Source organism: Emys orbicularis, chromosome 8 (genome assembly GCF_028017835.1).
Source record: "Emys orbicularis isolate rEmyOrb1 chromosome 8, rEmyOrb1.hap1, whole genome shotgun sequence".
Taxonomy (NCBI): domain Eukaryota; kingdom Metazoa; phylum Chordata; order Testudines; family Emydidae; genus Emys; species Emys orbicularis.
In genome coordinates this window covers 112646083-112661619 of record NC_088690.1, presented here as the reverse complement: position 1 = coordinate 112661619, position 15537 = coordinate 112646083, and the positions used below count along the sequence as shown (strand labels likewise).

Here is a 15537-nt window from a genome sequence, read left to right as displayed (position 1 = left end):
AAGAGGAAGACCAAAGACAGGGTAGGCCCACTGCTTAGTGAAGGGGGAGAAACAGTAACAGGAAACTTGGAAATGGCAGAGATGCTTAATGACTTCTTTGTTTCGGTCTTCACCGAGAAGTCTGAAGGAATGCCTAACATAGTGAATGCTAATGGGAAGGGGGTAGGTTTAGCAGATAAAATAAAAAAAGAACAAGTTAAAAATCACTTAGAAAAGTTAGATGCCTGCAAGTCACCTGGGCCTGATGAAATGCATCCTAGAATACTCAAGGAGCTAATAGAGGAGGTATCTGAGCCTCTAGCTATTATCTTTGGAAAATCATGGGAGACGGGAGAGATTCCAGAAGACTGGAAAAGGGCAAATATAGTGCCCATCTATAAAAAGGGAAATAAAAACAACCCAGGAAACTACAGACCAGTTAGTTTAACTTCTGTGCCAGGGAAGATAATGGAGCAAGTAATTAAGGAAATCATCTGCAAACACTTGGAAGGTGGTAAGGTGATAGGGAATAGCCAGCATGGATTTGTAAAGAACAAATCATGTCAAACCAATCTGATAGCTTTCTTCGATAGGATAACGAGTCTTGTGGATAAGGGAGAAGCTGTGGATGTGGTATACCTAGACTTTAGTAAGGCATTTGATACGGTCTCGCATGATATTCTTATCGACAAACTAGGCAAATACAATTTAGATGGGGCTACTATAAGGTGGGTGCATAACTGGCTGGATAACCGTACTCAGAGAGTTGTTATTAATGGTTCCCAATCCTGCTGGAAAGGCATAACGAGTGGGGTTCCGCAGGGGTCTGTTTTGGGACCGGCTCTGTTCAATATCTTCATTAACGACTTAGATATTGGCATAGAAAGTACGCTTATTAAGTTTGCAGATGATACCAAACTGGGAGGGATTGCAACTGCTTTGGAGGACAGGGTCATAATTCAAAATGATCTGGACAAATTGGAGAAATGGTCTGAGTTAAACAGGATGAAGTTTAATAAAGACAAATGCAAAGTGCTCCACTTAGGAAGAAAAAATCAGTTTCACACATACAGAATGGGAAGAGACTGTCTAGGAAGGAGTACGGCAGAAAGGGATCTAGGGGTTATAGTGGACCACAAGCTAAATATGAGTCAACAGTGTGATGCTGTTGCAAAAAAAGCAAACATGATTCTGGGATGTATTAACAGGTGTGTTGTGAGCAAGACACGAGAAGTCATTCTTCTGCTCTGGTTAGGCCTCAGCTGGAGTATTGTGTCCAGTTCTGGGCACCGCATTTCAAGAAAGATGTGGAGAAATTGGAAAGGGTCCAGAGAAGAGCAACAAGAATGATTAAAGGTCTTGAGAACATGACCTATGAAGGAAGGCTGAAAGAATTGGGTTTGTTTAGTTTGGAAAAGAGAAGACTGAGAGGGGACATGATAGCAGTTTTCAGGTATCTAAAAGGGTGTCATAAGGAGGAGGGAGAAAACTTGTTCACCTTAGCCTCTGAGGATAGAACAAGAAGCAATGGGCTTAAACTGCAGCAAGGGAGGTCTAGGTTGGACATTAGGAAAAAGTTCCTAACTGTCAGGGTGGTTAAACACTGGAATAAATTGCCTAGGGAGGTTGTGGAATCTCCATCTCTGGAGATATTTAAGAGTAGGTTAGATAAATGTCTATCAGGGATGGTCTAGACAGTATTTGGTCCTGCCATGCGGGCAGGGGACTGGACTCGATGACCTCTCGAGGTCCCTTCCAGTTCTAGAATCTATGAATCTATAAGGTTGATTAGTTTCACAGCAGTTAAACTCCAACCAAAATATTATTAAAAAAAACCACAGACCTTATCTGACCCTACCTTTGAAACCCTCCAATTTCACACATTCTAACAGCAAGCTACATTTCCTGTGTCCTAATCTCCATCACTACAGCAGCAAGGTAGTGGTTCTCTACCTGTTCCCTCCCCCCCCCCCCCCCATAGTACGCAAGAACCCTTCACAATTACCCTCTGCTTTGGAATTCAATGTCCGGATCAGAATCTCACTGCAATTTTCTCTTTACGAAGCACGGGTGCAGTTGGCTTATGGTTGGTAACCTAATCCATCACCCATTCTCTCCAGACAAGCCCTGGTCATGGGATGTGATCTCTCTAGACAGGATCTAGCCCCAGAGAGAGGGACTGCTCTTTTTCTCCCACTCCCTGCCCGGAAAGGTGCATCACTTGATTTGCCTAAGCCTCAGCACAGCCCCTTCCCCATGGGGGTCACCAAGGCAATGGGTCCAACGGCCATTAATAATGCTGGGTGCTAGAGACAGAGGCCTTATCCTGATGCTGCCTGTGGGTCCCCCAGGAAAGGATGAGTGCCCATGGAGTCAAGAAATCTCGCAGGTCAAGTTTTAGGTTGAATCACTCAGGTGTATTCGCTGCATTTCCAAAACTCTAGAACCCAGTAGGATCTTTAATAATTGCTCCACCACCACCACCATTGAGCTGGTCCCCCAGCAAGATGAGAGCAGCCAAAGGGCCCATTTCTACGACATGAAGCACAGGTTGTCTGTCCACTCCTGGAGGCTGCGGCTCATGGCCAGCCTGACCTCACTTCTGAGCTTTCATTGCTGTGGCCACCACCCCCACCATGATGGCAGCAATGGTGAAGCCCTGAGCCAGGACACGGGCCCGCATCATCAGCTGGGACTGGTGGGTATTGCCCTTCTGGAAGCAAATAAGTCCATAGGTCAGAGCCCCTGCAGTGGAGAGGCAGCCTGCAGAGAGGGACAACACTGGGAGGTTAGTGGGGGGCAGTAGGCTGAGATCTGTGGGGCAGGGTTCAGGGCCCCTGTGGGTCACCCCTCACTCCACCCCTTTCCCCAAACCTCAATGTCTCCTCGCTCCCCACCCCATTTCCCCTGCTTCACCTCCCTCTCCCTGCCCACAGGGTTAGTAGGCACTGGATAACACCGTCCGGCAGGAGAGGGCCACCCCAAGGGCTCTCCCTGGGTTATGTCCCATTTCCTGAGCATTCCCAAACCCCTCATTGATGGGATGGGGAAGGGTATTCACCCAGCTCCGCTTCCTCCTACTCGTCCTCGCGTCATCCCTGCCCCCGATTCTGGACCCCCCTCCCCCAGGCCCCTAACTCCCCCATCCCCCCAGACTCCTAGCTCCCCACTCCCCTCAGATATGCCCCCACACCCCAACAGGCACCCAGCCCCCTAGCTCCCCCCATGTCACACCCTCCCCCTGACCTCTAACGCACTCTGTCCCACCCAGGCCCCTCGTTCCCACTGCCCCCAGACCCACCCACCCCGGCCCCTCGCTCCCGCCCCCCAGGCCCCTCGTGCCCACTCCCCCCAGACCCGCCCCCCCAGGCTCCCCGCTCCCGCCCCCCCCAGGCCCCTCGCGCCCACTCCCCCCAGACCCCTCGCTCCCCCAGCCCCTCGCTCCCGCCCCCCTGTTCCCACTCCCCCCGGCCTCCCCCAGGCCCCTCGCGCCCACTCCCCCCAGACCCGCCCCCCCCAGGCTCCCCGCTCCCCCCAGACCCACTCACCGATGGGCACCAGCGGGTTCTCGCGGCTCTTGCGCAGGAACTTGTCCCGGAACCCCTCCCGGTGCAGGGGGGTGGGGACGAAGCCCTCGATAAGGGGGGGGCTGCTGGGGTCAAAGGGCGGCGGGGAGCTCTGAGCCATGGTCACCACCCCCGCGAGCAGCACAGGAAGGTGACTGCCAAGGAGCCTCCTCAGCCACCGTACTTGGAACGGAAGTCAATTGCAGCCGTGGGACTACATATCCCAGCAGGCCTTACGGTTGCAGCCGTTCGTGTTAGCGCACGGCCTTCTGGGATATGTAGTCCACACCAGACCGGGCCCTAGCGAAGGTCTTAGGGAAGCCCTCACAGTAGAACTACATTTCCCATCATGCCCAGCGCTCGGCCCAGCCCGGCGGCCCTGGGGTCTCTGACTGCGGCCGCGTGAGCTCGGAGCTGCCGCGATGCCGAAAGCCAAAGGGAAAAACCGGCGCCAAAAGTTCGGCTACAGCGTCAACCGCAAGCGGCTGAACCGGCAGAGCCGCAAGCGGGCGGCGCCCCGTATCGAATGGTGAGCGGGCCGGGCCGGACCGAGGGGATCTGGACCGAGGGGAGGGGCTGGGCCGAACCTGGGAGAGGAAGGGCTGGGTGAGCGGGCTGGGCCGGAGAGGAGGTGGGACTGGGGGTGAGCGGGGGGATCTGGACCGAGGGGAGGGGCTGGGGGGAGCGGAGCGGGCCGGGAGGAGGAGGGGCCGGGCCGAACCTGGGCCGGAGAGGAGGTGGGACTGGGGGTAAGCGGGGGGATCTGGACCGAGGGGAGGGGTTGGGAGGGAGGAAGGAAACGCTGGGAGGGGGGAGCGGGCCGGGCCGGGCCGAAGCGGGGGGGAGGAGGGGCTGGGAGGAGCGGGTCGGGGGGGGGAGGAGGAGGAGGAGGAGGGACTGGGGGGGAGCGGGGGGATATGGACCGAGGGGAGAGGGTGGGTCCCTGCCGTGGGGCAGAGTGGGCAGTATTCTGGACTCCATCGCTGGTTAGGCCGTGCAGTGGGTCAGGGGGAGGCTGCGCCCCTCAGGACAGCCCTCCCCTACTAGGGTGCGAGCCACCCCATAAAGGGGTCACCGCTACTGCAGGAGAATTAAAGACCCTGCTCCTGGGAGTGTCTGCCCTGGCCCCAGAGGGGGTTGAAGTGTGGGGTTTCCTGAGGCTCCCTCCGGCCAGACACAGGTAGTGGGAACAGGGCTCTTGCTGCATGGATGGTCCATCGACTGATGTGGTGATGGGTGTGAAATCGCCACTTTCCTCCCTCTTTTGTCTCTGGCCAGCTCCCATATCAGACATGCGTGGGACAGAACCAAATCTGTGTCTCAGAACCTGGCTGAAATGGGGCTGGCTGCAGACCCCAACAAGGCGATTCCCATCCGGAAAAGGCAGCTACCGGTAAGTACAGCATAAGAGAAACACACTTCTCCCAAGTATCAGAGGGGTAGCCGTGTTAGTCTGGATCTGTAAAAAGCAACAGAGAGTCCTGTGGCACCTTATAGACTAACAGATGTATTGGAGCATAAGCTTTTGTGGGTGCAATCAGACGAAATGGGCATTCACCCACGAAAGCTTATGCTCCAATACATCTGTTAGTCTTAAAGGTGCCACAGGACTCTCTGTTGCTTTTTACACTTCTCCCAAGAGGCTAAACCCCGTGGATCAAGAGGGGGCCCAAGGAGTGGAAATGAACATAAGGGAAAACATCAGCTGGGTTATCTGGCAACACTCCCCAACTTGGATGGGTGACAATTCTCCAAGGGCACTGGTGGATGCCTAGTCACAATAGGAGACCCCTAACTAGACTGGACAAGGTTCTAGAAAACGTGCCCTGCCTTGGTCCCTGGTGTGTGGACTCAGTGAGGTCTGCCATCTTGATTCTTTCTCTAGTGAGTGTGTGTGTGGAGGGCTGGGAGTGGCAATGCAGGGAGAGCTTACGCGCATGTGCAAGGAGCTCCTGAGTCTTTTCCTTGGGGATTCATTAGCCAGGGGCAGTGGGGTTAGCCTGGAGACGCTTCACTTGGCTCAGAGGGGCAGAAAGCAGTGATCAGTCCCCCTCTTTGTTAAAGCAGATGCTGTCAGGCCAAACTTGGCCCTAGCAAATATTGTCACAGGGCTTGTGATCAAGAACCTGAAAGCATCTATGTTCACATAGGCATTTCCTCAACTTGGGCAGTGACTCTAGGCCAGCCAAACAGCATAAGAAGTGAAGGGTAAATGAGGCTTTTCAAACGCCGAGGTGGTCGTAGTTACATGGACTAGGAAATGTGTTGAAGCCGGTCAGTGGTGCAACGACTGGCTGGGGAAGGAACAGCCTCCAAAGCCATGTCTGAATGCATGAGCCCCAGGTGAAGGGAGTTTTCTTGAGCTGTCTCGTCTCCCGTTCAATGCAGGTGATGGAAATGGAGGTTGATGGCCAAGACAAAGGGAAGAGAGTTGTGCAGAAGCCTTACGTCCTGGACGGTTGGTACCACCCTCCTCTGGTTCGAAGAGCGCTGGCTTTGCTGGCCACTGCAGCCCTCCAGCGCAGAGCTGCAGCCTCTGGGCACTGCAGTTCCCACTGGGCTGGTTTCCTGCGACCGAGGTGCAGCTCTCAGGCTCCTGGGTGGGTTGGTAACTTGCCCTCAATTGGGCAAAGCTTGGGGATTGGCTGTGGCAGCCGGCACCCTTCCGCCAAGGATTGCGGATCCCGGCTGGGCCACGACTCTGGCATTTATTCTTGTGGAGCTCCTGCTTTGCCACAGATGTCAGAAATGGCTTTAGAACTCTCCTCTTGTGGGGGCAGCCAGCAGGGGGAGCTCAAGTAGCCAACAACCCCTGTTCCTAGAGCGGCGCTACCACTGGTTCATGTTCTCTGCTCTGTCTGATGGATTCCACTTCCCCTCCCCACTCCTCTGGGCCTTGCCTTGGTTCCTTCTCACCAGGGAGAGCTCTGATCATTCTCAGAGCCCCACTGATCTCTGGTGCTCTTTGCAACAAGGAAACGAAGAGGCAAAGCCTGTTGGCTTGTTGTCGTATCAAAAAGGGGGTGGGTGAAAGCTGGTTTCTGTAGCAGGACTACAAGCCCCCAGGAGCATCCTGGAAAGCTTCCTGCAGCGGCAGCTCCTCCCCTCTGAGTCCTCGGAGATGTAGTAGCGTGTGGCTGTGAGGTGGGAGATGACAGTTGCGCCTAGTGTAATACAGGCTGTTAGGGAGACTCTGTCCCATAGTGATGTGTGAGCTGGACCGTGGCCCAGCTGGGTTTAGGAGTCATTAGCCCCTGAACGTCACCATCCGAAGCCCTCAAAGCGTCTGCTCTGGCAAAAGCGTCAAAGGCCCTGCCAGCTTCTGTCCCTGGCTTGGGATTTTATCGCTCTATCTCTGATCCCCCAGCCAGGGCATATCTCTTCATGCCAACCCTCCTGCCTGCTCTCAGATCTGAGCACTGGAGCTGGCCACTGAGCCGATGAGGCACACACATCACGTGTGGTAGGCAGCCTTGAGTCTGGGAACTTCGAAGGCGTGTTCTCTGCTCTAAGCCACTGAGCTGCAGTGCCCCGGGTTACTAGGTGGTGTTGTCTCTGCCGCCACGAACGGGGAGTGGCCATTAATGCGGGACGTGTCCCCGAGATAGACCAGCCACTGCCAGTGACGATGGCTCAGTCTCATTTCCACAGATACCAGGTCAGGGCTCCTTAGAAACACTGCATGGTTCTGTCTCTTGTCTGCCTGCATCACTGTGTCTCTGCTTGCGGTGCCTAGAGCTGGAGTATGAGGCCAGCCTCCCGGAGAAGAAGTCGGAGACGCTCTCCAGAGACCTTATCGACTATGTGCAGTACATGGTACGGAACCATGGCGAGAACTACAAGGTGGGTGGTCCCTGCCTTTGCGGGGGGAGGGTCGGAGGAGGTGTCTGGGAGCCTCTGCCTCATTGCTTGTGGCCAGTGGGAGAGCGACAGGGCAACCCCATCATTAGCCATTGCGAGGGGGAGGCGGCGAGAAGCAGCCAGAGGTGTTCCGTGCCCTGGAGCCTGCATCCCAGTCTGGCGGCTCTGTCAGGGAAGTGGCTCTTTGAATCTCCTGGTTTGCCTCTGAGTCACCTTTGGGCTGCATGAAACTTCACCCAACCTCTAACCACACCTGCCTGTGAGTGGAGTCGGGTGGGCGGCTCGAGGTGCCAACCCTGTGCTGCGTGCAGCCGGCCGTGGAGGTGCTTGTTCTTGGGCTGTGGGGGTCTCCTGGATGTCTGCTCCATCCAGCCCCCAGCGAGGCAGCTTCCCTGACGGTCCCCTCTCCCCACCCCCAGGACATGGCTCGTGATGAGAAGAACTACTACCAGGACACGCCCAAGCAGATCAAGAGGAAGATCAGTGTGTATAAGCGCTTCTACCCGGAGGAGTTCCAGGCTTTCACTGCATCCCTGCAGCAGGTCAAGATGGACCAGCAGTGACTGCCCTGTTGGACCCACCCGCAGCTGCAGGTCCCGTGCTGCCACTCCCCAGGCAACCAAGGGAAGACTGACTCTGCCTGCTGGTGCCATATCACCGTTCGCAGGCTGGGGCTCGCTGAACTAGGAGGTGGGAACGAGCGTGCACTAGAACGGGCTCCTCCGTGTGGCTGCAGGCTGCTGGGGAGTCAGCTGCTGCCTCACCATAGTGGGGGCGAAGGGAAGAGACCGTCTCTTGTGTCCTGCAGCTCCGAGTTACAATAAATCAGACTCTTCCAAACCAGCATGAATACACCCGAGTGCAGCTGGCTCCAGGCCTTCAGCTCCTGCCTGCACTGTGCGGAGCCAGGGTGGCCCCGGCGCTGACCCAAGGAAGTCTTCATTCTGGGAACTGCTCCGGCTCTTCACGGGTGGTGCTGTGGCCCCCTGCCCAGTGCAGCCATGGGGCGGGATTGTTCACAGTCCCCACGCAGGAGTCCACAGGGCTTTGCTGCTGGCTGCTTTGGAACAGCAGCCCTGGGAGTGGGAGGAGAGGCTGGCAGGGTGCAGCCTTTCCCCAGTGCTACACGTTCACCTGCCGGGACGCACGCTTGCCCTTATCTCTACCAGAGTGATACTCAGGCCTCCGGGGGGCAGGAGCCAGATTAGCGATCAGCGGTACCCCAAAAGCCACAGTCGTGTGAATTCATCGTTCCATTTACTATCGTACTAGTCACATTTAAACAGTCTGACAGGGAAATATTTAGTTTTTATAGATTATTCTCACAGCAAAACGACTGACCAAGTATTTTATCAGCTGCTGCAATTGGTTAATCTAGTAAAAGCATCCTGATTGGTTAATCACGACATCAGTGTTTTAATATCAGGTGCTGCAAAGAGCCACTTGCTGCTCCTGTGCCTCAGGCTGACTATCACTGGCCCTAGAGGACCCCGTCCCTCCCAGGGGCTCTTCCGTGGTACAGCAAGGAGGGTGTCATCCCCTTGGTAACCGAGAGCAGCTCGCAGCCTCTGCTCACTCCGCACCGCACAAGATCCCTCTGCCTCTGCCCTTCTGCAATTCCAGCCCTGGGGCTGGCAGCAGCAAACGGCCTGAATGCATTAAAGTAGCGCTGCACCAGTGGCGGCTCCTGCCCCCACCCTGCCTCTTAACACAGGGCGAAGGGAAGGAATGGGGGTAGCAGGAAGCAGAGCAACTGCTCGGCTTGGGGAAGAGTCACTCCCCAAGGAGCATCTAACCAGCTCCAGAAACTGCCTCTCTCCCCTTCTACACCCATCTGCAGAGCGTGGGGCAGGCCGACCACCCTACCCATGGCCTCTTCCACACGCAGGCTGGGATTACAAGCCAGGGAAGCACCTGGCCCCTACGCAGCTGGAGACAGGAAAGGGCAGACGCACCCCTCCTGTGTAACAGCAGGTGGCTGCCCCTCCCTTGTCTCCCAGCAAGGCAACTCCCCCTTCCCCTCGCCCATGCTCTGGCAGGGCTCCCTGCCCCACCCTGTTTCAGCCACTGATGCTGGGGGTGATTTCCTCTCCCAGTGGAGCTTTGCTCCAGGCCCATTACAGGCTGGTAGGTGCCGCAACTGCCTTTCCTCACTGCGGGGCTGCGTGTGTGAGTGCAGGGAAGTAACTGCACCCACTGCAGCCTTTTGCTTGGAGGCTGGACTGGCACCAGAGCCTCTGTCTGTCAGGCACCTACCCCATCTGCCCCCTGCAGCAGCCCCGGCCGCATGGGGGATTCTGTTCCCTTCACACCATGGAAAGACAACTGCTGCCTGCCAGAGAAGAGCCTCGTTGCAGAAGCTTCTATGGCCCCTCCTCTGCCCCATCGCCTGCCCTCCCTGGGCCAGGAAGCACCCACCGGGCCTGCCTGTGCATCCTTCATTTAGAGTTGTCAATTTAAATGTCATTTACCTGGGGCACAACCGTCTAACTGGGCTGCAAAACAGCAGGGCCTTTACGGGCTGTGGCACTGCGTGGCCCCTTTCGTGCCACGTGCACCAGGCTGAATGGTGCCCATCCGCCCCTGCTGCGGGGGGTTGGGGATATTGTGTGTAAACATCACTGTGCCCCATCTAGAGGCGGGAGACTCCGCCCTTGAGCTGCCAGGGGACAAAGGCTGTTCTCCCCTCTCGCCACAGATCCATGACTGGGCCGGCCAGCTGCGGGCAGCTTGCATAGGCCCCAAAGGGGTGCATAGAGAACCCAATGGGGAATAGCAGCATGGGAGTAGAGCGGCTCTGGCCCGTCAGTGCAGAGCCAGCAGTCTCCAGTCCAGGCAAACACGAGCAGCAGCAGGGTCAGTCCAACCTGCCTGTCCCTGGGGTGTGAAGAGCACATCAGAGCTGGGAGAGCAGTTCCACCAGCAGACTCTTCACGTGCCGGATGCTGGTGGCAGTGGCTAGCGCGGCGTGAGTGGCGCTCGTGGGCAGCAGGAAGAACTCCCTCTGTTCGTTCAGCGTGTGCAGGGCCAGCTCCCGGTGCAGCTCAGCCACGCTCAGGGCATCACTCTTGTCCTAGGAGAAACCAGGACCAGCTGGGTTTGAATGGTGTCACCCAGCTCCTTAACCCATGCAGCTCCCCTTCCGACAGGGCTACGCAGCGGGCACCCTGGCTTGGGCTGGGCAGGGCCCTGCATGGATGGAGCTGCCGGGGCTGACGCCCGTTCGTTGTGGGAAAGGTGGCCCCAGAAAGCGATGGGTTTGCACTTGGGCATAGCTTCAGAACCCAAGAACTAGAAGGGATCCCTGCAGTGTAGGGGGAGCCGGACTGTGAGGCTCAGAGTGCTGCTTGGGCCAGAGGACTGCAGATTAGGTGAGCCTCAGCCCCCTTTTGCATTGAGGTCATTTACATAAATTGTGGTTTCCAGGGGCAGAACAAACAGTGGTGCCAGCTAGAAAGCTGGAGGTCTGAGTTCTCTGCTTGAACTAAATTCTGTTCTATACAGGTTCTTATACCACGCTGAGCACTGGGATTTCCTCTGTCCTGGGCTTCTCTCATCCTCTCCCCGGGGGCAGAAGTGTGTGCAGGAGAAGGGGTTGTTGAAGATTTTCTGTATGTATTGTGTACACACACATTAGCAAAGGCGAGGCCAAAGAAAGATGCCTTTCACTTTCTAGTCTACGTTGGTTCTTATACCGTAGTACTGGAGCGCCGTCTGAGCAGAGGTGGGGAGGTTTGTGAGGGTCCTTAGTTCTTGGACTTCACATGTCCCCTTTTGGGCCCAAGCAGCCCTGCCTCAGGGGTCTGAAAATCCTTTGCTACAACTGCCTTTTCCCTGGCCAGCCAGAGCCTTACAAGTTCCCAGAGGGACGAGATGCTGAGATTCTGACCTGTTTATTGGCCAGGACGACCAAGGGCAACCGAGGATCCTCAGCCAGCAGCCAATGCAGCTCCTGTCGAGCTGCGGGGAGGCGTGGCCTGTCTGCAGAGTCCACTACGAACACCAGCACGTGGGCCTGACTCAGGTACTGGTTCCAGTAAAATCGCAGGTTCTGGCTGCCACCAACTGAGACATAAAGAGCCAGAAGTCAACTACGCAGCCAGCCCAGGAATGGGGGGTGGAGGGGTCAGGGGAGCATTTCTGGGGCCCTGCATCCCAGGCTTAAACGGGGGAGAAGACATGGGAAACGGGGTGGAGGGGTGCTTTGTTAAACGTGTTTCCTGGTGGCATCAGGAAGGAGACAAAACTCCCTCCTGCAGTGGGGGAGAAGCAGTGCACAGGGGCCTAGGCATCTCTAGCCAAACTGAGAGGCCCTGACCTACGCAGGTGCTCTAGCAGCTGGTGACCGAGACAAACATGGAGTTGAAGGTAATTCCCGGGCAGGTGGCTCTGAGTGCTGGGATTCTCCAGGTGGGCCAGCCCTGTGGACTAGTTTAAAAGCTCCTTGCTCTGGCAAGAGGTCACCCCCACCCCGCCAAGGGAGCCCAGGACCAGACTTACGTTCCAGCAGGTCTATCTGGAAGCCGTCTGCGTACACTTGGACTGAGTTGAAGCCCTGGGTGGGAGCTGTGCGGTCCTTGGCTGCCTCGCTGGAGATGTAGTGGAGAACGCTGCTCTTCCCAGCTCCCTCCAGGCCCAGCACCAGGGCCTGCCGCATGGAGAAATCCAGCTGCCAGGAGAGCAAGGGACTGGAATTAGGAGGCCCTGGAAAGGGAAGGGCGGCGTTCTCCCAGGTAACTGAAAGAGGTGCTGCCCAGGCCTGGGCCAAGCCCAAGCAAAGGAAGTGGCCCCATGGTGCCCCATGTCCCCTGCAAGAACCACAATTCAATATCAGGCCCCCCCCCCCCCGTGCAGGGCCTGGAGCCACCCACTGGCAGCTTGGAGCCCTGCACATTGTACCCCCTGGGGTCCACAGGTTATAGCAGGGGGAGGCCAAGCAGCTTTATCCGTGGGTCTAGCAAAGGGCTTCCTGACACAGGTCCCTCACTGAAGAGGTGGCTAGCGGGGGGGTTTACCCCACAACTTCAAACTGCAGTCTCCAGCTCAGGTGCCCTCCTCTCCCTGTCCCAGGATGTGCCTTGTGGGCTCGCCCTGGCCTGGCACCACCTGGGGGCTCGATGCCATTTCCGTAACTGGAGGGGCGGGGAGGAGGGGAGTTGCTGCAGTGGGGCAGGCAGAGGGGGGCTGATGCCAGGCTATAGCAACATCCGGCTGCCACAGCCAGGAAGCAGCCCCAGCTCGCCAGCAGAGTAGGTATCCCAGGCTGCTCTGCAGTTAACCCTTTGAATGCCAGGATCAAAATGCCAGCGTGGGGGGAAGCAGGGCAGGCACCCAGGGTGCAAAGCCACAGACAGGGTGAGAAAACCGGGTGGAAACAGGTGATGTGTAAAGCCCGGCAGGGTGGGGCTCGAGGAGGGGGCACCACATCCACTCCCTGACTCACCTTAGCTGGCCACCCAGCCTGTCCGGGTCGGGGGTGCAATACAAAAAATCGGGGGGGGAGGCACATGACCTCTGGGAGGAAAAATGACGGAAACGACTGGCAGGGGCAGAAATATGCTTGCTTGCCCCAGCGCTAAAACGCCTAGTGTGGGCTCTGTGGGATGCAGACAGGGCTGGGTGCGGGGCCGGGGGAGGGGGGCTGGGGGGGCCCCTCACCCAGTGCGGCAAAGAAGCGGGTTTGGGGGGCGCAGGCACTGACCAGTCCCAGCCAGAGCTGCTGGCTCCCCGGAGAAGAAGGGAGGTGCCCCCAGCCCTGGCAATGGGGCGCACGGCTTTGCACCCGCGGACAGGGAGCCCAGCGCCGCCCCTGTCCCGGGGCAGAGAGCTGGCGCCCTACAGCTGCTTCTGGCAGGGAACGGGGGGGGTCACCAGCCACGTGCGCGGCCCGGGCCCGGGTCCCAGAGACCCCCCGGCTTTACCTGCCCCGCGGCCAGCGGCGGCTCCCAGCGCGCCCCCCAGCGGCCGCCGCCGGGGAAGTAGGTTCTCCAGGCGATGAAGAGGAGCGAGCCCAGGGCGGCCACGGCGGCGCCCAGCGCCAGGCTCAGGTGTCCGAAGGCGCCGGGAGGAGCCATGGGAGCCCGGGCGGAACTGGCAAACGCCGGCCGCACGCAGGGCTAGAGCCCCCGCCGGCCGGGGCGCCCGCCTCCCCGCTGCACGTGGCTGGGCCGGGCCGCCAGCCAGGCTCAAAGGGGCCGCGCCGCTCTGCTCCCGTCGCGCGTGGGGAGGAGGCAGGCGGGCGGCGGCGAGCGAGGTGGTTCCTCTTCCTGTTGCTGTTCAGAGGCCAGGCGGGGTGGCTCCCGTGGGCTGGGCCGCCGGCCGCGAGTGGATGTGAGCGCGCTGGGCTTGCCCACGCGGGAGATGCTCGCTGTGCTTTGAGGTGCCGCGGCTAGAAAGGGAGGGTCAGGGCCGCCCACGAGCCTTGGCTGCCCGTGTGGACTAAACACGGGACTTAGCAGGGCTTCTGCAAGAACCCTCCAAAGCCCCCACGCGTGCTGGCGGCGGCTGTGGGTGGGGCACTACTACTCGGGCCGTGTTTCTCAGCTCCCCCTTCGGTGCACTTTGCCCTACTCATGCCACGTAGGGGCCCACCCGTCTCGGCCCGTGGCCGCTGCTGCCGCACCTGGCTGGCGTACTGTGGAGCACCCGCTCCAGTTCCGCAGCGGGGAGGGCGGCAAGTGGAGCCGGGTCCGGGCACTTCGAATGGGACCACCGGGGATCCCGGCAGCCCAGACAGCCGCGTTCGCTCTGCCCCTCGCACCGCCTGCGAGCCAGCCACGCGCGGACCGGCTCGGGCAGGAACGTCCCTTCCCGGGACCGGAGCATCGCTGCTTCCTGCCCGTGCTGCGGCCGCTTCTTCGGCAGCGTTTGCTGGCCGCTGTCGGCGCCAGGGTGGTGGGTGAGATGGAGCCCAGGTCTGGCAAGTGCTGTGTCACGGGTGGGCTGCTCCCGAGTGCCCAGGCAGCGGGGCCTTGGGGGAGACCCGACGGCTCTTCCTCCCCCTCGCTCTGCGGCTGGCAGCCCGGGGAACCCTTGGGAAGCTTAGCCAGGCTGCAGCCCCCCGGGGTCCCTGGACCGAGCCCCTCCCTGCCCCCCGCGTGACCGTTAATGGGCTGCGGGGCTAGTTCTGCGGGCCCTTAGCCTGGGCACTGCGGAGCCCGGGAGCGAGGGGAGGGCTCAGGCAGCCCGGATCGACCGGAGTCTGCTCCTGCTGAGCGCTCCGGGCCGCGTGCGTGGGCCCCACCGGGCAGAGAACTACAATTCCCAGCCTGCCTCACGGCGGCCCGCAGCCTCCATCTTCCACTCTGCGACACCGAAGTCTCGCGGGACCGTAGCCCTACATATACTCCGCCCAGCCCCTCCCCCCATCGCGGTCGCTAAGCGGGGGCTGAGGGGGAGACTCGGCCAGGCCCGCGCCATGGAGCCTGCGAGCCGCCCTGCCCCACGCCCCGCCGCGGGCGGCCTTCGCCTCCTGCCGCTGTCCGGGCCGCGGCCCCGGCCGGCCTGTTAGCGCCGGGCGAGGGAGCCCAGGTACCGGGAGAGGCCGGGAGCTGGGGGGGCACCGGGAGGCGGCCGGGGAGGTCGGGGTTTGTGGGGGCGGGACAGGCCCGGGGGGGGGCACCGGGGCAGGCCGGGGGGAGGCCCGGGGGGGGGCACCGGGGCAGGCCGGGGGGAGGCCCGGGGGGGGGTTCCGGGCTGGGCAGGCACCGCCCGTGGGGGGGAGAGGCCCGGTACCGGGAGGGGGGGGCACCGGGGCAGGCCGGGGGCTGTGGGGGCGGGACAGGCCGGGGGGGGGCACCGGGGCAGGCCGGGGGCTGTGGGGGCGGGACAGGCCCGGGGGGAGGGGAGGGTTCCGGGCTGGTCAGGCGCCGCCCGGGGGGGAGAGGCCCGGTACCGGGAGTGGCCCGGGAGGGGGGGGCACCGGGGCAGGCCGGGGGCTGTGGGGGCGGGACAGGCCCGGGGGGAGGGGAGGGTTCCGGGCTGGTCAGGCGCCGCCCGGGGGGGAGAGGCCCGGTACCGGGAGTGGCCCGGGAGGGGGGGGCACCGGGGCAGGCCGGGGGCTGTGGGGGCGGGACAGGCCCGGGGGGGTTCCGGGCTGGTCAGGCGCCGCCCGGGGGGGAGAGGCCCGGTA

General features: G+C 60.0%; 3 protein-coding genes across 3 annotated transcripts; 1 reads left to right on the top strand and 2 right to left on the bottom strand.

Moving 5' to 3' along the window:
* Window positions 1-2374: 2374 nt before the first annotated feature.
* On the bottom strand, window positions 2375-3731 carry HIGD2A (HIG1 hypoxia inducible domain family member 2A). The gene is made up of 2 exons (XM_065409728.1): window positions 3528-3731; window positions 2375-2742 (listed from the first exon to the last, which is right to left on the bottom strand). The coding sequence occupies exons 1-2, from the start codon at window positions 3664-3666 to the stop codon at window positions 2576-2578; spliced, it is 306 nt and encodes a 101-aa protein (XP_065265800.1). The 5' UTR covers window positions 3667-3731; the 3' UTR covers window positions 2375-2575.
* A 178-nt stretch (window positions 3732-3909) lies between these two features.
* On the top strand, window positions 3910-8806 carry NOP16 (NOP16 nucleolar protein). The gene is made up of 5 exons (XM_065409181.1): window positions 3910-4074; window positions 4824-4938; window positions 5934-6003; window positions 7282-7388; window positions 7826-8806. The coding sequence occupies exons 1-5, from the start codon at window positions 3968-3970 to the stop codon at window positions 7967-7969; spliced, it is 543 nt and encodes a 180-aa protein (XP_065265253.1). The 5' UTR covers window positions 3910-3967; the 3' UTR covers window positions 7970-8806.
* Window positions 8807-10302: 1496 nt separating this feature from the next.
* ARL10 (ADP ribosylation factor like GTPase 10) lies at window positions 10303-13480 on the bottom strand. Its single transcript, XM_065410127.1, has 4 exons — window positions 13328-13480; window positions 11907-12075; window positions 11296-11471; window positions 10303-10479 (listed from the first exon to the last, which is right to left on the bottom strand). Exons 1-4 carry the CDS (start codon window positions 13478-13480, stop codon window positions 10303-10305), a joined length of 675 nt encoding a protein of 224 aa, XP_065266199.1.
* Between the last annotated feature and the right edge of the window lie 2057 nt (window positions 13481-15537).